The following is a 27,347-nucleotide window of genomic DNA, read 5'->3' on the forward strand; positions in this document are numbered from 1 at the left end:
AAGTGAAAAATTAGTTGGTTGACTTTCTTCTGTGTCTTTGTCATCACAATTGAGGGAGCAGAACTTGGTTGGGTAACTGGAAAAGACAGAAGTGTTTCAGGGTCAGCACAGGTGTGGAAACCAGCAGACCAGGCAAGGCGTCCACAAGGCGCCTGGCTCCGCAGCCCCTCGCCTCACCCAAGACCTTCCCACAGGGAGGTCAACGCAGCCCTGAAATTTGAGGCATGAGGCAAAAATGGTTCCTAGACCCAATTCCAATATGCGCTTGTGGAAGCTTCCACATCCTAACAAGCAACTGTCAGGTGCCAGCAGGATGTCCAAGAATTCAACTCAATTCTGACACAGAGACAGAACTAGATTCCACAGACTCAGTCCCACAAGACCACCATCCGCTTCAGAGGCCAGCTGCCAAGCCCAGGTTGTTACCTGTGCCTCTGACTGGCAGAGGTTCCCAAGACCCTCTCCTCGAGTCATTTGTCAGAGCAGCTCACAGAACTCAAAGAAACACGTTCCATACTAGATAACCAATTTATTATAAAAAAGATACTGAGGGGGATGAATCAATAGCCAATAAAGAGATGCACAGGACAAGGCCTGGGCAAAGGGCACTGGCATCCGAGGGCTCTCAGAGTGCACCGTTCTTGCCAGCCAGCGCAGGGCCACCACCTGCAGGCTCACCGAGCTCTGTGCTTTCAGGATTGTACGGAGGCTTCTTTATACAAGCGTGATTGATTAAATCACTGGCCACTGATGACCAGCTCCAGCTCCAGCTCCTCTCCTCCCCCCTCAGGCTGGGTGGAAACACTGAAACTAGCCCCACTGTTGCATTTGCCAAAACCCCTGAAGACGGAGGCCCAAGGACTCGGAAGAGATAAAGCGCTTGTGTCCCGAGGCTGCGCCCTGGCACAAGGCATTAAACTTCCGAGACTGGCTGAGCCACCCCGTCCCAGGAGCCCAGCCCGCGAACACTCCAACACGGTTTCATCCAACTGCGAGGCTGGCAGTCCAGGGCACCTGGAGAAAGGCTCCCACAGCTATGCCTGCAGCTGGAGGCGGGCTTGCATGGCGCAGACAGTGCCTGTGCATCCCCAACTGTAAATACCATGCAGCTATTCCCCTGCACCAAGCCAGAAATCAAAGCAAAGGGCTCCAGCCCAGGAGGCCAGCCGGGCCCAGCCAGGGCTATGTGGGGGCCGCAAGCTGATGTCTGCAGCTGTCTCTTCTCCACTTGGACATGTGAGGCGCTGGGCTGGGAGCTGCTGCCAAACTTCTGTCAGAAATGCAGGCTGGAAAGGCTGGGGAGTGGCCACTGCACTGACACAGCCCTGTTATGAGCAAGGCTTCCAAGCACCCAGACTCAACTAAGGGCAGGCTCAGCTCTGGGTACCTGAGTGCCGAGGCAGAAGGCACCCTACTCACACCCACCGCGTGCCTACATGAGAGGATGGCATCCAACGCACACAGGCAGGCTGGTGGCAGAGGCCCGCACGGGACAGCAGCCGCCCTCAGAGAAGGTGCAAAGTGTGTTTATGCTGTAGATGTGTGCACGTGTCTCTATGACCCAGCATTCTAAGGGTTCTAAATGAGAGCTGTTTGCCACAACCATCACCCACCCTAACGACCAAATCAGCAGGCCGAGACGGCAGCACAGCCACAAAGTACCACCACACACTTTCCCCTGGGTCAACCATGACGAGGCCAGCCTGCCTTCCTTCTATGAGCAGCTATCGTCTTCATCCTCTACCACCACCGCTCAATTTCCACGTGGAGCCCAGGGCAGAAGAAAAACCAGCTTCGTGGTCTACCTACATTAACCCTCCAGCACATCATAAATATCTACCTTAGTCTGCAGGGAGACCAGCACAGACACAAACATATTAGCTGGAGGCCAAAACCAGCCCATTACAAAGAAGGTGACTTGATGGATACACTTTTGGTGGGGACTTTGGACACCTTTCTTCCTCCTAGAGCTCTGGGTGAAAAAACAGGTTTAGATGAAGCATCTGGTCTTCTATGGGCTGAACTATGTCCCCCCCAAATTTCTTATGTTGAAACATAACCCTCCAGTATCTCAGAATGTGACTGTATTATATTATTTGGAGATAAAGCCTTTAAAATGGTGATTAAAATGATGGGTCCCAATCCAATGTCACTGATCACAAGAGGACATTTAAACACAGAGACATCAAGGATGCACATGGTCATAGGAAAGACCTGTGAAGACTCAGTAAGATGGTGGCAGTCGGTCTGCAAGCCAAGCAGAGAGCCCTCAGGAGAAAGCAAACCTGCCAACATCTTGACCTTGGACTTCCAGCCTCTAGAATCATGAGAAGTAAATGTCTGTTGTTTAAGCCACAAAGGCTGTGGGATTCGTTACGTCTGCCGGCAATGATGAATGGAAGGGCCTCTGGGCAGCTGACAAGGCCTGGACTGGGCCAGGGTCCAGAACTACACTGTCCACTATGGTAATCACTAGCCATGTGGCTTTCTAAATTTTAATTAAGATTAAATAAAATTTTAAAACTCAGTTCCTTACTTATACTGCAACATTTCCCTTCTATTGGGCAGCTCTACTCCAGAAAGCAGAAGGGTCTAAGTCTGAGAGAAGAACCTTTTGTGACTCAGCCCTTCCAAGGTGGACAAGAGGCCCGAGTCAGAGCAAGCATAGACCTGTTCCTCAACCAAAAATGCAGGGGAAGAGGCCTCTCTGGGCCTTTCATCAAGCACTGGAAGTAATTCATGAACCCTTCTTCTGATTAATTCTGAACCTAAAAAGCAATGTTTCCTTTTTGCAATTGCTGCAGGACGACACTGTGTACTCAGCAAGCACTTACTGAGTGCATACAACTTCAGAGGACACTTTGACAGGCACCAGAGGTGCAGAAAAGGGATACCTAAGCTCGTTTTTGCCTCAAGGAGTAAAAGGCCTAAGTAAATATTAAAGAAAACAAGTAGTGAGGGCCATGAACCAACAAGTACCAAGAAGTTCAGAAGGCATTCCCAACGGCTCCCACAGGTGGGGTACAGCCCCCTCACACAGTCCCCTGAAACAGAAGGCAAGCCCCGCGCCTGGAGCGCTCACACCTGGGCCTCTGCTTTCCTCACCCAGTTCACTCCCAGTGGGAGTGCCAAAGGTCAGCTCCCACTGTCTGTCTGGGAGGGTCACAGCCCTTCCCCATCTGGTCACAGCTTTCCCATCACCACCAATTCTCCTCCGAGCTGCTCCATGCCTGCACCCAAAGCTCCAATCAAACTATGTTTGAGTTCTTCTGTTTCTAATAGTTCTGCTGGCTGTCAGTGTGCTGCCCACAGCAAAGCCTTGCTTTCTAATTTGCTGTTTTTAATTCTGCTGCTTTTAATCTGCAGAAAGTGAAGAAGAACTAAAGAGCCTCTTCATGAAAGTGAAAGAGGAGGGTGAAAAAGTTGGCTTAAAGCTCAACATTCAGAAAACGAAGATCACGGCATCCAGTCCCATCACTTCATGGCAAATAGATGGGGAAACAGTGGCAGACTTTATTTTTCTGGGCTCCAAAATCACTGCAGATGGTGATTGCAGCCATGAAACTAAAAGACACTTACTCCTTGGAAGGAAAGTTATGACCAACCTACACAGGATATTAAAAAGCAAAGACATTACTTTGCCAACAAAGGCCCGTCTAGTCAAGGCTATGGTTTTTCCAGTAGGCATGTATGGATGTGAGAGTTGGACCATAAAGAAAGCTGAGTGCCAAAGAATTGATACTTTTGAACTGTGGTGTTGGAGAAGACTTTTGAGAGTCTCTTGGACTGCAATGAGATCCAAGCGGTCAATCCTAAAGGAAATCAGTCTTGAATATTCATTGGAAGGACTGATGCTCAAGCTAAAACTCCAATACTTTGGCCACATGATGCAAAGAACTGACTCATTGGAAAAGACCCTGATGCTGGTAAAGATTGAGGGCTGGAAGAGAAGGGGACAAGAGACGATGAGATGGTTGGATGGCATCACCAACTCAATGGACATGAGTTTGGGTGAACTCCGGGAGTTGGCAATGGACAGGGAGGCCTGAAGTGCTGCTGTCCATGGGTTCACAATGTCGGACACAACTGAGCGACTGAAATGAACTTAACTGAATCTGCCAAAACTTGGAGCACAGAAAAACAACAGTTTGCATAAAACAATTTCATCCTTCAGGACTGCTCAACTCCCGTCTCCTCTATAGAGGAGGCCCCTGGCCTCCTCTGAATGTGTGTCTTCTACATATATTCCTACATACTCCTTCCCTGGCCCCTCCCTCCTCTGAATGTGTGTCTTCTACATATATTCATTTCCACAGTGCATAAGAAAGCCATCTCCAACTGTCCTGATAAGATCCAGCTCTGATGGAGAGTAATGTGTCAAAGACAGAGTTCCTTGTAAACAGGCCCAATACCTTTCCCATCACTCAGCAGAGCAAGCATTCTTTCAAGATTTCCCAAATCTGATCTGTAATACAAAACATAAGATAATGGGCCAGAGCTCAGGCACACTGCTAGGTTCAAAATTTCCTTGTTATCTGAAAGACACTCTTCCCTGGGTCGTCTGTGAGCTTCCCAATACACAGACACTGTGTGACATTTATTTTGACTGCCTGGAAGCCAACTAACTTCTGGTTCTCAGCTGCACTGTGAAAATATGAGGATGCCAGAGAGCTGAGTCGCAGACAGTAGTATTATTAAATACAGTCATGTACAAATCCACTGAAGAGCGCTGACTCGTGACCTACTAAAAACCTGTGCTTGATATTTTCACATCACACCAGGCAGCCCAATCTCCCTTTGTATCAGGCTGGACTAGTTAATAATTAACTGGCTTCGATTAAGTTCCCTTTTCATAAAGAACAACTGTGAGGTGCTGTAAATGATGTTTAGGAAAAACAGACACACCAGTGACTCTGGAAACTGGATTATTCACCTTTGGACAACAAACAGGAAGCCTGAGGAATGCCGCCTGCGTTCAACCTCACCCAGGAAGATAAAGACCTGCAGTATCCCACTCAGATGTGATACTCAGGCCTTGGCTCTTTTCTGACCTCCCTGATACATGAAGCGCCTCAGCTCTTTAAAGCATTACATTAAAAAATCCTGTTTTTACATGGACCCAAACCCTGGTAGGCTCTAAGAACAACAAAGCAGGACTTACTGCCATTGTCGTCAGAATCCTCACTGCTGCTGGGAAGGCGACCTCGTTTCATGATCTCCCCGGGAAACAGCAGGCAGCCTGCAAAGCAATGAGACAGCACTTAACCCAAGATGATAATACACAACCAGCAAGTTGTGCTTCAGACGGCAGCCCAGGATTTACAGCACACAAAACGCAAACAATCGGCTTTAAGTAGCATTTGAATTATAAACAGTAAAAAGACCAAAGAGACGTAATTAGGTGCAATTATTAACAGAACAGGTTCAAAAAGGTGGGGGAGAGGTGGAGAAATTACACATCAGCAGGTCTCCCAAAGGTGCCAGGCTTCTCTCTTGCTCCTGTGACATTATCACTACAACTACTCCGGGAGTCTCTTTAGCTGACTGGCAGCAAGCTCTGCAGAAAAAAACCCATGGCAATGAGCACAGTGCTTCCTCACTATATACAGATTCATATTTCACACGTGTATTGGGGTGGGCGGGTGGTTAGGGATGGGGCTATGCCGGGATGTGTGAATATTTACACTGCTCTGGGCAGCATTGCTTCTCAGGCAAATACTGCTGAAAGAATCCTAAAAACTGAATACCTAGAATTCTAGGAGCAAAACAAATCGGACACTGGGAATGCAAATGCCTATCCTAGTCATCTCCAACACCCCAGCAATTCATTCTTATCCAGACTCCTCCCCTTTACTCAGGAGGAAAACTCAAGTCTAAAAGGTTTAGGCGGTGACCTGCCCAAGGTCACATTGTAAGCAGGCAAAATCCAATTTCACTACCTTTTCCCCAACTCCTTACAGGCCTTGTCCAACCCAACTCAACCAAATGAAGAAAGCAGTCTGAGCAGACACCCAGTCTACCCGGCCAGCTCCTGCCAAGCAACTGGTGGTAACAGGCCTCCATCACCACAGAACAGAGAAACAGGGCGGTGGGCTGAGACTGAATGGCCACCACCGAACTCCCACAGATGACCATGAGGTTATATTCAGACAGGGCAGCTTTCCAAACACAACCAAAAAGCTTTTCCAAACTAAAAATTACTCATCACCTTGCCATCTTTAGGACCCAGATACTACTGCCATATCGGTAATTCCCAAAGAGAGAGGAGGGCTTTCCAAGTCAAAGTATGGTTGGTCAGCCATCCCCTCCCCGCTAAGCCTCTCAGAAAAGTATATCCCAACCTCTCCCTCCCTGGGAATCCCACCATCGCAGTGTGTTGAGTTTCTATGAGTGGGGCACACAGGAACCGCATGGGGAAAGAATGTGGAGCATCACTATGCTAGAACAGAACAAGACAGAAACTGCTCTACAAGTCAGAAATAAAAACCCAAAGGTCCGCTCTAAGTGGAACTGGAAAACTGAAGTCAAGAAAAGCTGAAAGCATTCCATATAATGCATCTGCTCCCACCTTCAAAGCAGACCTATATGGTTCTTTCAAACATTCAGGCCTCTAATCTATACTGGAAATTTCCTTCTGAGACACTCACCAGTTAAGGTTTGTATGTTTTTCCCACATGATTCTTCAAAAGATGATTAAAAGAATTTCCAAGAGGAAGCCAGGACATGAGTCCTGATCTGGGTCACAGGTAGCGTCTACAGTCATAAAATCTACAACCAGTGAGGCCCCACCCACAGCCCTGGCTTTTCTGCAGAGCCCTCTTCACCTGTAACTCTAACACCCAGCAACCTAGGGCAGGCCCACCCCAGATAAAGTTCCTCAGTCGGCAAACTCCTGTGGCCCCCTGCCCACGTGACTATCCTCCCTGCCCTGTCACCCTCTGCCAAAACGCCAGGTGCTGACAGCTGAACTGTCCTCCCACTTTCTAGAAGGCACCCCTGCCCTCCCCCTCTAAACCGTCAGGAGGCACCAGGGGAAAACAGAAAGGCAAAGACCGACTCGTTCCCAGTAGCAGCTTCAGCTCCTAAATCCTACACTGCAAGAGAGCTTGAGAGCAAGAAAAAGAGAAAAATAAAGTGCTTCCTAAAGAGGAATTCCTTAAGAGTCACAGTGTGGAGCATCAGGGCAAGAAGAATGCAGTCCCCCTATCATGAGCAGGTGTTAAGAACGGTGAGGAAGAGAAAGAGGCTGAGAAGGTCCCTAAACTCTCCCCGGCTAGAGATGAGGCAACAAATGTTGGCTGCATCTTCACTGATTCGGACAACTAGCATTTACCTAAACAGAAGAGTTTGGAAAACTCAGAATCTTTTTACATCAAAATGCTCTCTTCCTAGTGTTCACACACAGCTCTCAGAGAAAGCACATGCTTTCAACAGTCACTATATGCAAAATGCAAGCACTGGCCAAACGGATGATGCTCCTAACACACAAAAATACTTCCAAGCAAAAACACGCAAGTAAAAGCAAAGTAAAAATAGTATTTCCCTTCTAATGAACTCCTTCTCACCAGCCCTGAAAGAGCCTGAGTAAAGGAGGTGAAGAATGCTGTGCGTGCTGCACTTCTCCAGGGAACCTGCACAGTAACGGGGTGAGGGCACACCAGCATCGCCGCCTCCGTGGCTCTGAGGTACTTAAACCTTGACATCAGGCTGATGTATCTCACCTGGGGTTACTCACTCCATCAAGAAATCAAAGTCTGCACATGTTACTGTCTTTAAGACACACGATACAGTGGTTGTAAGCTGCAAACATCTGTCCAATGAGAACCAACAGAGCAAGCAGAGGGCCCTCAGCATCATTTAGGACACTAGCTGATTATTATCTAGATGGCAGTAAGATAAGTAATAATCAATTAAAAGGGCTACTTGCAACGCTCCAGAGAAAGCAGCAAGAAAACGTAATAGCATATAATGCATCCCACAGACATCTGAATGTCTAATGTATGAGGAGGTGCTGGAGCACAACGACTGCGTCTGATCTCAGGGAGCTCCTGGTCTAGCTGAGGAGACAGATTGGTCAGCAGGAATTCAACATGGTGAGTGCTTGACAGTGGTCAACACAAGACTAGAGAAACACACGCTGATGGCGTTGGCAAGATTCTGAGCTGAGTCCTGAAGAACAAAGAGGTAACAAAAAGCGGCAGCACATTTTGGGCAAAACACTGTATATTTAACATACATACATACATACATATATATATATATATATATAACCTAGCATATTACTCTCTGCAGTGCTTTCATATTCAGAATCTATTTGCTCACTTATTTACTAATATGTATCTCTTCTTGGGCTTCCCAGGTGGCTCAGCGGTGAAGAATCCACCTGCCAAAGCACAAGGCGTGGGTTCGATCCCTGGGTCGGGAAGATCCACTGGAGAAGGAAACAGGAACCCACTCCAGTATTCTGGCCTGGGAAATCCCATGGACAGAGGAGCGTGGTGGGCTAAAGCCCATGGGGTCACAAAGAATCATGACTAAGCGACTAAGCAACATCAACAACAATCCTTTCTTACCTTTCTGTTCAATTGCAAAGGCTCATCATTTCATAAAATGTGATCCTTTCAAGTCCCCCTACTGCCCCACCAGGTCTCTAGCCACCTACACCTAGACTGCTTTAGGCACTATCCTTCCTTTCTCCATGACCACGGTTTTCTTTGTTGTTGTTCTTTGTTGTTGTTCTGTCACTGAGTTGAGTCCAACTCTTTGCAACCCCATAGACAACAGCATGCCAGGCTTCCCTGTCCTTCACTATCTCCCAGAGTTTGCTCAAACTCACGTCCATTGAGCCGATGATACCATCCAACCATCTCATCCTGTCACCCCTTCTCCTCCTAATCTCAATCTTTCCCAGCATCAGGGTCTTTTCTAATGAGTCGGCTCTTTGCATCAGGTGGCCAAAGTATTGGAGCTTCAGCATCAGTCCTTCCAATAATATTCAGGGTTGATTTCTTTTAGGATTGACTGGTTTGACCTCCTTGCAGTCCAAGGGATTCTCAAGTCTTCATCAACACCACAGTTCAAAAGCATCAATTCTTCAATGCTCAGCCTTCTTTATGGAATTATTACAGCAAATTAATCCATCCTATGAGGTGACCTCTCCAAGCTATTTCCTCCACCAATCTCTCCGTTTCATACTGCAAATGGCTCCAGCTAGAAACCCAGGTTTTCCACCACCTGGCCCCTCCCTGCTCTACCCAAACATCTCTCCTACCAAGACCCCCTAACCAGCTTGCCTGGCCTCTATCATAAACAGCTCTTCTTTCCAGCCTCAGCCTCTACTCCCAGTGCTCCCTGGCCCTTTCTTCCTCACTCATCCATCCCAATCCCATCCCTTCTCCAGGGCTCAGCTCAAAACCACCAAGTACCATCCCACCACTCCAAGTAAAACCACTTACATTCAGTACCACTCATTTCACCTTTTTCATCTTTTAGAACTTTTTCACTCAGCCTTTTATTGTACTATTTTAACACGCAATCAACTCCTGCCTTGCATCATCACTCAAATGGTTTATACATGTGTGTCTCTAAAAGGTTATAGTTAAGTTCTAGAGAACAGAGATTCTCTTGGATTAAATGTGAAATAAAGACTTCACAGAAATGGGTCTTGAGCAAAACTTCAAAAAAAAAAGACTTCAAAGGGCAGCTACAACAGACACCCCCGGAACTCTGGGTCCAGTCCTCAACAGGGCTCTTCTAACATCCTATCTGATTTCATCAAAACTGGCTTCAAAGTGATACAATTTACAGGAGCCTGGAGTGTCCATTTGCCATGAGAAGCATAACAGCTAAGTAGACAAAATACTAATTATTAGGCATTTGGGACTTTGCCCAAAAAGCAAAAAAAACCACCTAGGAAGCCTGATTATAATCTGAACACTGCCTAGAAAGGCCAAGTAAGAGGAAGTCATTGGCCAAAGACGCTGGCTGGATCAGTCAGTGACCATCCTTTGGAAACAGGGAGGATGAGCCGAGACAACCAAGCGCATGTGGTAGCTGCTCAGGGCGTCATCTCCTCGGGAAGCACAGGTAACATCCTGCATGCAGATCGCTCTCCTTCAGACTCTCCTGCCACATGGGTTAAAAAGCAGTGGATTAGTTAACATATTCATTCAATTGTATCAAGGTAGATGCCAAAGATATGATGAACAAGGTAGGGAATGGCCCAGAGGCAGATACAGTAAGCAGATATCTAGATAACTAGCTGCAGTGTGGTAACTGTTATGAAGACTTGGGTTCAATCCCTGGGTCAGGAAGATTTCCCAGAGAAGGAAATGGCAACCAACTCTAGCATTCTTGCCTGGTATGGAGGACCCTGGCAGGTTACAGTCCACAGGGCTGCAAAGAGTCAGACATGATTGAGCAACTAACACTTTCACAGGATATGTACATGAGACAGCAAGCTGCCTCAAAACCTTCAAATTTATGTTTTCCTTGGACTGAAATTAGAGTGGGGAATTGGCAAGCACTAAGAGCAGCCCTTAGCTGAAGGAACCCATCCCCAAGTGGTTCAGGAATTTGCAAGGGAACAAATTTAGTGACCTGGGTGTGGTAACAGGGAGGCATGACTGGTATGTGACTCTAGCCAAGAAAGAATGAGAAATGACCCTGGAGGACAGAAAGAACTTTTACAAAAGAATAAGATGATTAAGAATTTCAGGATGTTTATTCAGCGCTACACCTGAGAAAAAGACAGATTTGAGGAACTGTCCAGTTATTAGAATTATTCTGTGGTGGAACAGGCACCATTTATCAGGCCATAAACACTACGGCTATATTAAGGATTGCACCCTAGTGATTTTCATTGCTTATGGTTTATATGCAGAAAGGCTATTTTTTTCATTCAAAGTATCGATTTTGTCCAGTATGTTTTCATTCTTATTTATTTCACTCTCAAGAAGTTCTAGAAAGTACTCAAAGACCTCCTACATATTCCTTCTCTGTGTATCACTTAATACATAACTAATGCAGTGGATGAACGGGGCTTCCCAGGTGGCACTAGTGGTAAAGAATCCACCCGTCAACGCAGGAGTCAAGAGACTTGAGCTCGATCCCTTGGTCAGGAAGATCCCCTGGAGTAGGAGATGGCAACCCACTCCAGTATTCTTGCTGGAAGATCCCACAGACAGAGGACCCTGGTGGGCTACAGTCCATGGGGCCACAACGAGTCGGACACGACCGAGTGACTGAACACACCCACGCAATGCAGGACGGATGAACGAGTTCCTGTATGTAAACTCTATCCCATGTTCAACTCAGCTTTATAGAATTTGAGACACTTCACTTTAATATCTAATTGACCTTTAACTGGAATAACTTCTATTTATTTTCAAATTTATAAGGTGTCCTTCCATGCTCTGTCAAAGTTAATAATCTAATATTTAAATGTACTATATTTTAAAATATATTTAGCATATGTATAATATAAAAACATACATTAAAGAACGGACTTTCAGACACCAAGAAGTCTTACATAAAGACAAAAGATTTTGTAATGAGGTGGCTCTATTTGCTAAGTTCAGACATTCAAATATTATTTTTCAACACTATGCAACATGATTTGTTCCCTTAGTCACTGGTCATAGACTATTAATACTTCCCCCATAAAGAAAGACTCATAGTTTCTTAATAGATCTTCTTGCTTATCTTCAATGAGTATGAAAGTAAAAGTGAAAATGAAGTCACTGTGTCGCGTCTGACTCTCTGCGATCCTGTGGACTGTAGCCCACCAGGCTCCTCCATCCACGGGATTCTCCAGGCAAGAATACTGGAGTGGGTTGCCATTTCCTTCTCCATTCAATGACTATATATTACCCCAAATAAAATACCCAAATATAATAATGACCTATACTTCAAAGTAATCTCTTATCCATAAATGAATGTGAACAAGATCAGCTGGTTTCTTATCTCAGTTTTTATAGCAAACATTAATCTCTTAGACATAAAGTTTTCAAATTAACAACACTATCTAAATTCAAATGCTCAGAGTTTAAAAATACTAGTGTGACTGTAACTCAAACCCAGATTTCTCACTTTAACCAGAAAATTATATCTGGTCAAAAAGACAGTCATAGATTTGATATAACTGACAAACTGCTTAGATCTTAAGTGTTAAAAGCTTTAATCTTGTCTAAATATTTCAACTCAGAAAAAAAGAACTTATAAAACTGTGTCTGTTATAATGTCATATATCAAAATTTGTTTAAAGGACATGGTGCCCAAGCTACTACAGTCTCTGCAGAGACATCTACTTGAAAATATTCAGCTGAAAAAGAGTTTATATTAGCAACAAATAACCTACCACCGCTACCAGAAAGAAGATTTTAATAACTGCCCAGATAATCATAAATGCAATATTCATCCCTGTGAATGTTACTAATAAAATCCAAGTGCTGTAACACACTAGTTTACCATTAAGTTCTTTATAAATTAATCCAATCTCTGTTTATGAGCCCTAAAATAATCTATTAAATCCCTCTCAGGTCTCTGTAATTGATGACAATTACAGTCAGCACCTGAAGAGCAGTTATGACAAAATATTCCAACCATCTGTATTTGGGATGTATTTTTGTTCTCTTTCCATGAATTCACCCCAAACAATATAGGCAACCAGACATCATGGACTCCAACCCTGAGCTTCTACCCGTTTCCATCTACTCAGAATTCCTGGAGTGACTGCAGAATTCTAGACTGAATAGGTTGGGAAATTTTATTTACATTTATGACCTTTTACAGCATATGACCTACATTACTTTGCCAACAAAGGTCCATCTAGTCAAAGCTACGGTTTTTTCCAGGAGTCATGTCTGGATGTGAGAGTTGGACTATCAAGAAAGCTGAGCACCGAAGAATTAATGCTTTTGAATTGGAGTGTTGGAGAAGACTCTTGAGAGTCCCGTGGACTGCAAGGAGATCCAATCAGTCCATCCTAAGGAAATCAGTCCTGAATATTCATTGGAAGGACTGATGCTGAAGCTGAAACTCCAATACTTTGGCCACCTGATGTGAAGAACTGACTCATTGGAAAAGACTCTGATGATGGCAAAGACTGAGGACAGGAGGAGAAGGGGATGACAGAGGATGAGATGGTTGGATGGCATCACCAACTTGATGGACATGAGTCTGGGTAAACTCCAAGAGTTGGCAATGGACAGAGAGGCCTGGCGTGCTACAGTCCATGAGGTCGCAAAGAGTTGGACACAACTGAGTGACTGAACTGAACTGAATGACATTTTAGATGATTTTAATTTTTTACCATGATCCTGCACTATGCTATTTGTAATAGTAAAGATTTAAAAATCCAGAACCGTTGTTTCTTGCTCCTCACATTATAGAAGACCCTGGGAGCACAGCTTCTTGGCCCCACACAGGCACCAGCCTAAAATGAGCAGCTACCAATAAACTACATATATTCCACCTCCTTCCTGAGATGCGGTATCAAAGGCTTATCTTGTTTTAAAATACCTGATGAAATAGCATAGGAGGAAAAAAATAGAAAAGGTAATAGGATAATGCCGTAAAATGCTACTATCACTCATTCATTATTTAATTCAAAAGTGAAAGTTTTCAAAACATTAGAATAGCCAGTGTGCCAGTAGCAGGTCACTAAAAATATATGCAGTTAAGAATAGAAAAACTAACTCAGACAAGAAAACTAGGGTTTAAACTACCTTTAAAGAATTCAAAGTCAAATAAATACTCAACCTTTTATCCATTTTAAGAGCAGTACTATTTTTGGGGGGGGGGGGGGGAGCTACATTCCAGAGATGGTTACCAAACACACCATTTCCTCTACCCATGGCAAGCATGGTTAATAAATTAGGTCATTCTTTTTTTCCACAAGCCCAGGCGTGACCTCAGAATCCTCCTTAACACTTAACACAGTGCTATCACTCTGTGTCAAAATTCACATGAAAGATGCAGTCTATTTTGCCCTATAGGTCCTCTTTTCACACTTTTTTCTTTTTTAACAAATTACTGGAGAAAACAAACATAAGACCAATCTCTTCATAATATATGAAAAGATAGTTTTTTATATAACATTTCACTGCAATGAGGCGTTTGTGTTCCATTCAGCCCTGGGATCTTTGAACCAAATTCTAATTTTTAACACATACACATGCACATTCTCCAGATCAAACTCTAAAACTTCTCTGAAGAGTAACACTTAAAAAAAAAAAAAAAAAAAACTAAGTGTTAGCAGGAGATAGTTCTGAATGAACCAACGCCAAAATAAGGATGGGAAAGGAGTCTACACTTCCTTATATGACTCTTGGAAGAATAAGCCAATAAATGCAAAGTGACTACAGGGTAATTTTAAAAGATTTTTAAATGCTCAAACCAGATGTTCTTATACAGGATATACAAAGCAGCTTCTGCAGAAACCAGACTCAACCAGCTAATGACAATTACACTGTGCACAGGCTGAAATGCAGCTGTTTTGAGGAACTTTGTTCCCTGATTATAGCCGGTTGTCAGAAACTATCAGTTACCACTAACAATGTTAAGTCACCAAAAAATTTTAAAATACAGTTTAAAAAAAAAATTCAGACTTCCAATGTTGTACACTAGAAGATCTAGATGACTCACTTAACAACAAAAACTCCATTTACACATCATCTGAATTATATATTAAAACAAACATTTCATCACAATTGTACAAGTCCTGTTACTACAGTCACGGAAACATAGGACAGTCTCAAAACCTAGCAGCAAGGTCTGCAATGTAGTCTCTGAGGCTAAAGCTGAAAACAGTCTCAGCCATGGATTGTGTCTACAGGACATCTTCCCCAAAGAAACACATAAAATCCTAAGTTAATCTCCAGAAAATGTTTTGGAGGTAATTTACCTTTCCTAATTTTAAAAGGAAGTACGTACAGTAAGTTCTGGAGAGGTTAAGCAGCAAGAGCAAAGACACACAGATGGGTCTAGGGCAAAGCCAGAGGCTGAATCAAAGACCTGTGCCATCCATCCTCCTCCCAGGTGACGGGACCATGGGCTTCCTGCTCCTGGACACCTCCTGAGATTTAGAAAGAGGTTATCATGAAGATTAAGGCCATGGACTACATGTTATCTGGGGTCAGACAACTAAAATGTACTCAACAAACAGTCTGTTAACTTAGAACTTGAAACATATTTCCTGGCAAGCTGACGTGAAGATGGCTGCAAATGCCATTCTGCCTGCTGGAGAGCTGGACAGACTGCACACGAGTGGTTCCCTGAACACTATCACAGGGCCACGTGTCCTCTGAGCAGCAGGTATTCACTTCGGATTGGTGTGACACACACACTACGTGGAGAGACATCACACTCCTCTGGAAACGTCTCCCTCTGGATGCAGTCCCAGGTCATAATGTATATTCCCTCACGCAGGGCCTCTTGGCCTGGCCTCCTGGGAGGGTGTGACTACCTAGCTGTGTTTCGCAAGGTGCATGGGGTCCTGTATTACACATCCTACCCTCAAAGACTATCTAGGAACCAAAGAGTTAGGAGCCACAGCCCTGAGTTGAGTCAACTGCCTTCATATTTATCAAACAAACTTCTGATTTCAACTTGTTTCAGGTTCCTATCAGAAACAGAATTCAGTCCCAGCTGGTGACTAGCTAAAACTGTGTAACTATACTATACTACAGGCTTCCCAGGCGGCACTAGTGGCAAAGAACCCACCTGCCAATGCAGGAGCTGTAAGATACACTGGTTTGATCCCTGGGTCAGAAAACTCCCCTGCAGGAGGGCACAGCAACCCAGTCAAAGGAGCCAGGCGGGCTAAGGTCCATAGGGTCACAAATGTCAGAAATGACTGAAGAGACTCAGCACGCATGCATGCACATCCTACACTACAGGTATATACTGTTCTACAGGTATGTATACTACAGTACAGGTTTTCAATATATATATACAGGTATGGCTGTGTCATTATAAATTAGGGCTCTACAACCTGCTGTTGCTCAATACATAAGAATGGTTTTTATGTATTTAAATGGTTTGGGAGAGGGAATCACATTTCAGAACACCTGAAAATTATCCCAAATTCAAATTTCACTATCTGTAAATAAAGTTTTATTGGGACACAGTCACATTCGTTCATTTACTTTTTGTCCACTGATTGCTTTCGCATTTAGGATGGCAGAGTTGAACAGCTGTAATAGGGACTATCAGGCCCACAGAGCCTAAAACATTTGCTATATGGCCCCTTTACTAAAATAGTTTACTGATCTCTGCTACTGATCAACAGACTAGCAGTAAGGGGGTAAGAGGGCGGGGTAGGAGGGTGGTGTTCTAAGCCAACTTAAATTAAAGCCATGTCTAGAAACTTGTGAATTCTTCTCAAAGGAAAACCCCTGAGGCTCCTTCTTGGGGCCAGTGTACACTAAGTTATAACAACTAATAAACTTATCTGATTTTCAAGCCAGTAACCAATAAGCAGAAAAATGACCGTTCTAGACAGGCATTTAAACTATAATGTGTGGTTTAACAGTGATATAAAAGGATCAGAGAGAAATCATAAAAAGAAGTCACCAGAATTTAAATGCCAAATTGAAATCCAAGGATGCACTTAAAAGTATTCATCCAGACCCTGAAATGACATGCAAATTTTTGAGTAACTCACTTTTTCTGCTGGAGAGGTTCCCACAGGTTTTGGATCTCAAGTGTCCTTGACCTTAAAAAAGTTACAAGTCACAAGTACTCAGCCTACACATCTAAAGTGCATCTTTTTATTTCAACACTGAAATAACTGATGGTCATAAAAATGACCATGACTAATCAAGAAAAATCTTAAATCATGTTAAGTGTACTTTGTGCTAAACAAACGCAAACCAGGCAGCTCAAACTCCAGCAACTTGTTAACCTTGCCAATTCTTGCTGCTTACTCTGGAGAAAGGAATAAAAGAAAAAAATGTTCATCTTATTCTTCAGTTTGGACTCTCCCCAGTGAAACCTTCACTTAAAATAACTGCTTAGAAACTGTCTTAGAAGCTGTCATGAATTTTCAAATTAATAAAATCTCCTGTGCAGACATTATTAAATGTCTGATCCTGTGCAGATCAGTATTAAAAACTATATATTATTGCCAGCTGGAAGTGCTTTCAAAACAAGAGAAAACTGTGATTTAATTCCTTCAACAAATCAGCCCGAAAGAACCGAAGTTTAAAGAAATGAACTTACTTCAACTGCCCTCAATCACCTTAACAGTCTTTAACTCTACCTGAAGAACCAAAAGCAAAAAAAGTAAACACGTAACTTGTTTTAGAGCATTCATTAAAACCTTGGTCCTTGAACACCTGTTAAGGGCACGTAATACACCACTAGTCTAGAGGTAACAAAGGACTCAAAAATGGAAATACCCAGACTCTTCCTATTTTTGTTGCTTTCAGGTAAGGAAGACATCCTGAATAAACTTTCAAAGTCTAGGCTAGATAAGGCCAAGCCACAATAACATGGCCAGAGTCACAATCAACATTCTCTTAGACTAAATTTTCTCTCTGTTCCACGACACTCAGCCCTGCCTAAACTTAACAAGATGCCACTTCAACTGAAAGGCAAAAAGGGGCTCCAGGAGCACTCTCCCATTTATTAGGAATGCAGAGTTTACTTATTCCATCAGAGCCAACCATCTGTGAAAATACCAAAATATAAATCCCTCACAATCACCTATCAATATTCTTTGTATAAACACACCAAGCAAATAGGCTTCTATCCACCTGCAATGCAGGAGGACCTGGGTTCAATTCCTGGGTCAGAAGACCCGCTGGAGAAGGGATAGGCTACTCGCTCCAGTATTCCTGGGCTTCCCTGGTGGCTCAGCTGGTAAAGAATATGCTTGCAATGCGGGAGACCTGGGTTTGGTCCCGGGGTTAGGAAGATCCCCTGGAGAAGGGAAAGGCTACCCACTCCAGTATTCCGGCCTGGAGAATTCCATGGACTGTACAGTCCATAGGGTCACAGAGTCAGACATGACTGAGCGACTTTCCCATTCACTTTCACCAAGCAAATAGCAAGACTCTCAATTGTCTCAACTTTTTGAAATTTTATATACTACATATAATAAACATATCAACTGTCCAAATTTTAAATACATTACCAAATAAAGTGCTGCCAGGTCTTCAAATGGGCATCCCTGGTGGCTCAGACAGTAAAGAATCTGCCTGAAATGCAGGAGACCTGGGTTCAATCTCTGGGGCAGGAAGATCCCCTGGAGAAGAGAATGGCTACCCATTCCAGTATTCTTGCCTGGAGAATTACATGGAGAAAGGAGCCTGGCGGGTTGCAAAGAGTCAGATACAATGCTTTTACAATGCTTTTGAATCCTGATGCTGAGGGAGACATCTGACGGTCCCGTGGACAGCAAGAAGATCAGTCAGTCAATCCTAAAGGAAATCAACCCTGAATATTCCCTGGAAGGACTGATGCTGAAGCTCCAATACTTTGGCCACCTGATGAGAAGAGCCGACTCACTGGAAAAGACATTTATGCTGGGAAAGATTGAAGGCAGGAAGAGAAGGCGGTGACAGAGAATGAGATGGTTGGATGGCAATATCCGACTCAATGGACATGAGTTTGAGCAAACTCTGGGAGACAGTGAAGGACAAGGAAGCCAGGCATGCTGCTGTCCATGAAGTCGCAAAGAGTAGGACACAGCTTAATGACTGAACAAGATCTTAATACAGAGAAAACCAGCTGAACACTAAAACTTTAAAGGAAACAACCTACTGACTCAGGAACTAAAACTTTGCCAATTAAGGTTCCTATCAGGCTTCTGATACAATCCAAGAAACTAACAACTCCAAGCAAAGTCAGCCTTTATTTGAATTTTTTTTTTTAATTTACTGTTAAACAAGGCAACAGTGTTCTAACTATCACAGGCTTGAGCAGAGACAAAGAAGTTTAACATTGGTATAACTCCCACTGTTTGACCAATTAAGTCAAGCATTTCAATGCCAATCCAAATAAGCAGCAAGATACTGACAAAAGTGTTATATTTTCCTCTAGAGAATGTCTTGTTTTATTAACCATGTAGGAAAACTGGGCATACAACGCAAATTCTGACAGACCATGAACTGTAATAGTGTAACAGGTGCCCCGTATTACTGAGGAAAGAGCTTCACCAACAGAAAGGAAGCAAGCAAGCAGAACTGTGAGAGTCATCTGTCTCCTCCTCACTCCTGACAATGCCTAAAAATACAAGACTTGGTCCGTGTCTGATGTCTAGATGTTTGCTGTTCTAACCACCTCAGTACTGAAACACAGTTAATTTTTTTTTTCTCAGCAAGTGTGCAGATAAATACATCAGGCAAATTTCCTTTAAAACAGTTTTCAAATAATCTTCAAACTGAAGACTCTAAATTACACACAAAAAAATGCTACTTAAATTCTAACTTTTTCAAATCCAGTCATGATTAACTCCGAAGACATGCCTCCTCAATGTCATAGGTTCTGTCAAAAAGTTACTACAGATTAGTGTCTACTTACAGGAAATAACGAGATGCAATGATCTTTGATTGGACAGTGTTTTAGATAAAGCTGCTGTTATATTTGGAGGCCAAGGAAGAAAATCTGAATGTATCCCAAATAGACAAGCTAGCTAACAGGAGGAAAAAACACTCCTTACACAACTGTACAGACAGTATGAGTCATTATACATATGTATACACAATTACCTGGAAAATGATAAAATGATTTCTAGGTGATAGGAATGTGTTTTTATATGTGCTTCTCTAGTTGAAAACATGTACATGTAAAATAACACCATTTCTGTAACAATACTTTAAGCCACTAAGGGCTCTTTGAAGTAAAAAATCAATTATTTATGAAGGTGAAACACATGGAGATGTGTTTGTATTCTCACCAAGTCCTCCAAGTTTTGTTTGCTTTTTTAGTTAATCCTTCTACCCAAAGTCTCTGGGCTAAGCAACTGTTCATTCTAAAATACAACATGTCCTTAAACTCCAAAAAGTTTTTTCTCCTGTTCCCACTTTTCACACACTCATCATTTCTCACTATTTTCCCTTTATAGCTACTCTTTCAACCTCTGCAATAGGAAACCAAAGTATTCACTTATAGGCTGAAAACCTGTCTGGTGATGGAGGAGCAACTTGTAGGGGGTGGGGAATCTTGTTCTTTCTAAATGAACATACATCCACCTTTGTAAAAGTTAAAAATCTCTGTTACAACCCACTCAAATTTTCTTCTTAGAAAGCAGCCTATGACCTTAAGATGGAATCAAGTTCAAATTCTACTGCAAGTTCAGGCAACTCCTTTTATCTCTGGCTGCTGTAAGGAGGAGGTATGTATGCCAACTCATCAAATAACGTATAAAAACACATAAACTTAAGGGAGAAAACAAAATAACCAAAGTCAATCTGATTTAAAAGTGGCATTAGATGAGACTAAAATCGTTGGGACAAAAGGGCATTAAGAATTCTCGGGTGAAGGTATTTGCTAGCAAGTGTCACACACAGAACACGCACTTTATCTGTCCAGTATGTGTTGCCCACTCTACTACAATAAATTATTTTATCAAAAGTGTTGTCAGTGTAAGTATAGTTACACTGAACGCTCCTTTTCTCCAGCTAAAAGTGATTAAATCTTGATTAGCGGCGATCTGGTCAAACACAACTTCCTAATCTCTAACCACTGGTGGATCACCACCTAAACCAGCTTCCAGGGAAGTAATTTCTCTGTATCTCAAAACTAGTTCATTAACTTTGAAAGGTATTAGCCTTGGGGTACAAGTAACTAGAGAGCTAGCCGTTCACAGCGGGTTTTCTAAAAAGGAAAAATAGTTCACCTAATAAAAACCTTTGGGAAAGGAGCCCCTAAGTATTTCCATTAATGGAAACTTCAGATTCTCTCTCAATTTCCTAAAAACGTAGCCGTCTTAAGTCATTCAACTGCAGCTATCACTTTACAAAGAGAAAATTTAAATTCCCCCTCAGCTGTGGTAAATAGAAGGCGACAGACCCTCACCCCGCCGAAGCGAGGTGGGGCGCCTGCCTCCTAGTTACTAGAAAACCAGCCAAAGCTGCTTTTAAACGGTCTCGTGGTGACGATGCATTCCTAACGGGTTTCGAAGGCACGTTTAAATCGCCCGCTTTTTTGTTTGCTCGCTGCATTCACCGGGTGCCGGGACTACGGCTGCCCCCGCGCGCCGGGGAGGAGAGCCCAGGGTGGAAAAGCCGGGGCGGGGAGAGGGGGGTACAACCGGGGAGGGGCGCCCGGGGAGGGGGGCCCGGGGCGAGGAGAGCCGGGGGCGGAGGACTCTGGGATGCAGAGCCCGTGAGGGGGGAAGGGGGGCAGGACAGAGAAAGCTGAGGACCCCAGGAAGGCGGGGATCCCGGGGCGGGGAGAACTGGGCCGCCGCCCCGCACCGGAGAAAGCACCGCACGGCGCCCGCCGGGCTGTGCGCAGAGCCGCGGCTTCGCGCAGCGGCGCCGCCCCCTCCCTCTCTCCCTCATCGCCGCCTCCTCCTCCTCCTCCTCCTCCCAAGGCGACAGAAACAACAGCGCGGGAGGAGGGGAAAGTAACTCCCGGCACCTCCGCCGGAATTAGCCCCGGTGCAGTGATGACACCTTCTCGTGGCGCAATCAAGCCCCGCTCCCTCCGCAGCGAGTCCCCGCCGCCGCCGCCCTCTCCGTTTGAAAGTGGCCACCCCCCCGCCGCCGCCGCCGCCGCTCCTCCCGCCCCGCCGCCGCCAGCTGCACCAATCCGCTCGGCCCCAGTTGCAAATCAAACGCTCCCTCGCGTCTAGAAGCCACTTGCGCCGCTGGAAACGGCCGCGCCGTCCCCCCCTCCCCGAATCCCTCCCGGGCGGCACCTTCAGAGTGGGGCGGGCGCGCCGGCGAGAAACGGCTGTGAGATGGGAGCGGGAGCAGCGGTGACGGCGAGCAGCTCGGAGAGGACTCGGCTCCCGCTCCCGCCCCCAGACAGTTCTGGAAACTGTGTATCACCTCTGTCACAGGAAGCCATCCGGCGAGGAAGGCGGCGCGGAACCAACAAACAAACGCCTGCGGCCGCCCGCCGGAATCAACGCGGGGACGGCGACGGGCTTCGGGCCGTTCCCCGGGCGTGAGCGCGGTGGCCGCCCCCGCGCCGCGGGCTTTGTGCGGGGCTCCCGCGGCGCGGGCGCGGTAGGCCAGGCGTCCCCGCCCCCGAAACCCCCCACCCCGGGCCCCGGCAACGCTGCTGGGACCGTTAGGTGACGCTCCGGCGCGGCTGAGAAAGCAGCGCCTCGGCCGCCGCCCGCCCGTCCCCATTTCCACATGGAGCCGCCTCTCCTCCAGAGCCAGAGGCGGGCCACAAAAGTTGGCCCCGGGGCCACCCAGCACCTGCCCACGTGCCGCGGAGGTTAGCTCCCGGGTCTACCCCGTCCCTTTCCCCCCCACCGCCCTCGGCCGCCAGGTCACCTATTACCGGTGGGAGGGGAGAGAGGCTGCTATTTAAACGCCCGCGGAAGTTGAGGCACCCCCACTGGCGGGTGCCGTGCACCTGCCTCCCGCCGCCGCGCTCCGCCACTTTGAGCAGCAGCCGCGTCCTCGGCCCCGCCTCCTGCCCGCAGGCGGGCGGGGGGAGCGGGAAGGAGGTGGAAGGGATCGAATTTCTCTAGCAAATGGGACCGTTCCGACAGGATTCGGTTCCCCGGTCAACATTCCACATTCCATCCCTCTCCCGCATTTGCAAGCCAGCGCCAACAACCCGGAAAGCCTGCTGGCTACAGAACAACAGCCCCCAACTCACAAATACACACTCACAGGCACAGGACACGTGCACTTGAAGGGCTTCGCAACTTGCAGTCCCGAGGTGCACACTGCACGTTTTCAGGCGGACCAAGCGACACGACACCATCCTCACAATTTGCAGACGGTGCCAAAAGGTTGCAATTTGCAATCCGTTTTAAGTTCATAGTTAATCGGTAGTTTGGTCTACCAATGCAACTCCTTCTTAATTTCACCGATAAAGGGTTTTACACTTCACAGGCAGTCTCACTATAAGTAAAAGGTCCGTTCACTGGAAACCCAATTGGGAAGAACCTAATTGCTAAACTGTCCCTGCACCGCCCCCCCACCCCTCCCTCACTGTCCTTGAATTGATGCAATGAATATTTTGGACATGTGGTGACGCGGTGATAAGAGATAGGGCTGCAGCTACCCTACACGGATGAACCTATACCCACACCTATGTTTTGACTATACAGTCGTCGTCCCTTCCCCCGCACCACCACCACCACGGTCACACACACTCTGGATTCATATATGTACCCGGGCCTTGTTCTGCCATTGCCATCTGTCTACCAAGTTGCTATTATGCTTTTCACTTCCATGCAACCTAATGCACTTTAGCTGTTTAAAAAATTCTATAACTAAAGCCAACTAAACTGGGTTTCTACTCCTGAACGCGTTTTAATTGATGATTCGCCTGAAAACCGCATGTTCTTCGCTAATCCAAAAGAAAAAGCTCTTAAGTCTTCAGCCCCCAAAACTGAAAAATAATCATAATAAAACTTACTGATCCAACACACATCAATTCTCAGGATCCAAAAATCATCCTCTCCTCCTCCTCCTCTGGCCCCCGCCCCGGCAATGCCCAAGTTACTGGTGGGATAGTAACGCTGCGCTCGGCGGCTGCCGGCCCTCCCTCCTTCGCTACATATCGAGAACCCAATCTTTTGGCGCCATATTAATGACGTACTATATTATTTCCACTAGGCAGCGACCTTCGGCATTAAATTACTCCCGAGAACTCCCGAGCAAAGCAACAAAACCATCAAATATGGCTGAGCCTCTCGGCTCGTCCTGCAGCCGCCGCCGCTGCCGCCGCCGCGGAATCAGGACGCGCACACGGACCCACACGCGGACACGCGCGGACTCTCGGTCGGTGCGCCCTCCCCGCGCGCCCCCCGCGGCCCGCGCGCGTACCTGCTGCGGAGGGGTTCGGCCGCGGCGCTGGGCTCCTCGCCGCTCGCTCCGCGCCGCATGAGTTTGGGCCGTGGCGGGCTGGCGGACGGAGTGGCGGGCGGGGAGCCGGGCGGGCCCCTGCTCTCGCCGGCGCGCACACACCCGGCGCTCGCGCAGGGAGGCACTCTCGGACGGGCGTTTGGCTTGTTATGGAGGAAGGACTGTGTGAATCAAACTCATTTCTGGGTCACTGCTGCCACAGGGGGGAGCACTTTAATCCCTTGCCAAAACGAGAGGGTGGGGATGGGAGGGCGGAGGGAGCTCGCCGGGAACCGCGGTGCGGGGGGCTCTGTCCCTCGTTAACTCTTCGCGGCCCTCGCCGTAGCAGGCTCGGCCTGGGTCAGCAGGGGCTTGCAAACAGCCGCATGCTTCAGCTTTTAAAATCTCTTCCTTCACCTCTCTTGTGAGCCTAGACTTTCTTGAAGTGTCTCCAAGACACCTCCAGGGTGGTGGCCTTTTAAATTATCCCTTTCAGACTCTCCCAGTCTCAACTCTTGTTTGACATCACTGCACTAGAAAAGGATTCTTAAAAATTACTTTAAAATTATGTAGATTAAACTGTGGCTATTAAGGAATGTAGTTTGGGTGAGAGGTTTTATTTTTAGATTGAATGGAAAAATAAATAGTTCTTTGGTAGTAACAGTTTTTGGGGAGCTGCGGATTATTATGACATTTTTAAATATAGAAAATCCAGTTTGGGAGCCGGAACACATCTTTACCTAAGTTTGTATCGAAATGATAATTCCAAATAAGCATTAATTCATTAGGAAACTAATTATTTGTGAGTTGACACCACCGTTATGTTACACTGTGTTACAGAACGGGACATTGTCTTCCAAATAGGGAGAATTGAGCCTAATGCTAAAACTGGAGCTGCAGACTAACATGAAATTAGTCAGATTAATTCTGGGGTATTTATGTGTAAAAAAGGAGTGGAGATTAACAGGCTTCTCTCATGAAAGTGTTAGCCGCTCAGTCATGTCCAACTCTTTGGGACCCCATGGAATGTAGTCCACCAGGCTCCATGGGATTATCCAGGCAAGAATACTGGAGTGGGTTGCCATTCCCTTTTCCAGGGGGTTTTCCCAACCCAGGGGTCAAACCCTGGGGTCCTGCATTGCAGGCCGATTCTTTACCCTCTGAGCCACCTGGGAAGCCCTCTTCTCTCATGGACCCCCCTTAAAGAAATGAGTCTATATGATATTCTGCTTCAAAAGGGAAAAGAAAAAAAAAATGGGGTACAGGTTGAAAATACTATTCAATAATCCGGAACATAGATCACTGATTACAAAATTGAGTATCAAACCCTAAGGCATACTTGTCCACTGGAAGAATTCTGAATATGTCAGGTTTGGTTTCATAAAATCTCACACCAACCCATCCACCTACATCGGGATCATAGTAATCTGATAAATGTGGGAAAACAAAACTAATTGAGTCTTTCAATTATTTTTCAGAAAGCAAAGTAAACCAAAGGAAATCTTAAGTATATGTCCTTTTTCTCTCTTGCCTGCTTCACTAATGAAGTACAAAGACACCCTATCAGTACTGTTTATGTGCTCACTTAATCGTGCTCACTTAATCCTGCTCAAAGAAACCACATATGTAAAGCACTATGCTATCATTATTACTGTTATTAATATTGCCCTGAACTTACTGCTATTTTCCTTGGTTCACTTTACACATACTCTACTGCAGAAGTAAAAGGACACAGGCTTCATAGCCAGACAGACCCTGAACTGAATCCGAATCTACGAGTTGTCAGCTATGCAAGTGTGGGGTAAATTACAAAACCTCTCTGAACCTCAGTTTCTTCCTGAGTAATAAAATGGGGTTAACAGGCCCTACCTGAAGGGTTGTTAACTGAAATAACTCCATAAACATGCCCAGCAGAGACCCTGTCAGTATGAGAGCCATCCCTCCTATCTCTCATTCTTGGTCTTCTTGCCTTTGAAGACTGCAACTTTTCCACATTCCAGGGAAATTTATTTCACTCATTCCCCTGCAAAAAATAAAAATAAAAAATAAGCTACACTTACCATTCAGCCTTTAACTTTTTTTTTTCTGACTATCCCCACTCCCAAAACATCAGGCAACAAAAATGAAAGTGTGCTGAGTAAATGAGAAAAAAAGGGGTAAAAGAATACATGAACCCTCAACACTGATTCTATGCTTAAGACTGATGGTCCCAGGAACGTGATGAGGTAGTGCCATGTGCTGTACACAGCCCTGGACTAAAAGTCTGCAGCCTCCTATCAACTCACACTATAACTCTGGACAAATGTCTTTGGATCTTAGTTTCCCCACTGAGATGATAGACAAGATGATATTCAACACCCCTTGTCTTATTAACAGTAATTTCTGGTTGTTCTTACCAAACTTACAAGTTGATGATTATTTGTAGAAGTGGAGGACAACTTGTATCAATAATGCATAAAAACAACTCATTAATGATCAGCGATTGACTTTTTTTAAATAATAAATGTCTTCTGCCAGATCACAAAGGAAACCTTTATACATCCTATTTCTAAAATGGGACAGCAGTGTCTTGTGGCAGCATATTTAAAGAATAAGAAGTACTAAGCTGGCAATTAGGAAATGAGTTTCTGGTAACACTCTGTCACTTATTAACTTACCAAATCATTCATGATTACAATTTCTTGGTTTCTAGAATGGTCCTGTTAATTCACACTTTATTATTAGAGATAAAAAGGACATTCAAGAAAATAGGTACAAAGTAGTCAGTGTAGTTATCAAGATTCTAGTCTTTTCTGATCTGATCAGTGTTCATGGTGATAATTACTATTCTGTATATTGCTTTCATTTTGCTATTGGCATACACAGTTTAATTATTCGCTTCCATAATAATAGGTTTATAGAAATACTGAATACATATATTCATATTCCTTATTTTGAAATCATACATGATTAAACTTATAAATATTTACCTAGTTATTTCATTTGTGTCTACTCTGCAGGTAAAGAATTATAAAACCTTGACACAAAATTCAGAATTGTTCATCTTTGAAATTAAGTGGATATGTATGCTAAAATCCTATAAATCTCATTCCTTCAAAGAAATTGAGCAAGAAATTCTTCCTGGCAAATACCATTGCCAATTGGTATATGTTATGACATATGTATGCTGCTGCTAAGTCGCGTCAGTCATGTCTGACTCTGTGAGACCCCGTAGACGGCAGCCCACCAGGCTCCCCTGTCCCTGGGATTCTCAAGGCAAGAATACTGGAGTAGGTTGCCATTTCCTTCTCCAATGCATGAAAGTGAAAAGTGAAAGTGAAGTCGCTCAGTCGTGTCCGATTCTTAGCGACCCCATGGACT

At 45.1% G+C, this 27,347-nt stretch overlaps 1 protein-coding gene across 10 annotated transcripts in view; it reads right to left on the reverse strand.

The window, feature by feature from the left end:
* JADE1 (jade family PHD finger 1) overlaps window positions 1-24,134 on the reverse strand; it is a 56,410-nt gene extending 32,276 nt beyond the window's left edge. For 2 of the 10 annotated variants that reach the window (XR_003029916.2, XM_005217552.5), the window contains exons 1-2: window positions 21,872-22,572; window positions 5,162-5,239 (exon numbers count right to left, since the gene is read on the reverse strand). Coding sequence is in view for 9 of the 10 variants with exons in the window: in XM_005217552.5 (XP_005217609.2) it covers window positions 5,162-5,239; window positions 21,872-22,310 (517 nt within the window). In the remaining variant the exon portion in view is untranslated. 10 annotated transcript variants of the gene reach the window in all.
* Between the last annotated feature and the right edge of the window lie 3,213 nt (window positions 24,135-27,347).

Source organism: Bos taurus, chromosome 17, assembly GCF_002263795.3.
Source record: "Bos taurus isolate L1 Dominette 01449 registration number 42190680 breed Hereford chromosome 17, ARS-UCD2.0, whole genome shotgun sequence".
NCBI lineage: Eukaryota > Metazoa > Chordata > Mammalia > Artiodactyla > Bovidae > Bos > Bos taurus.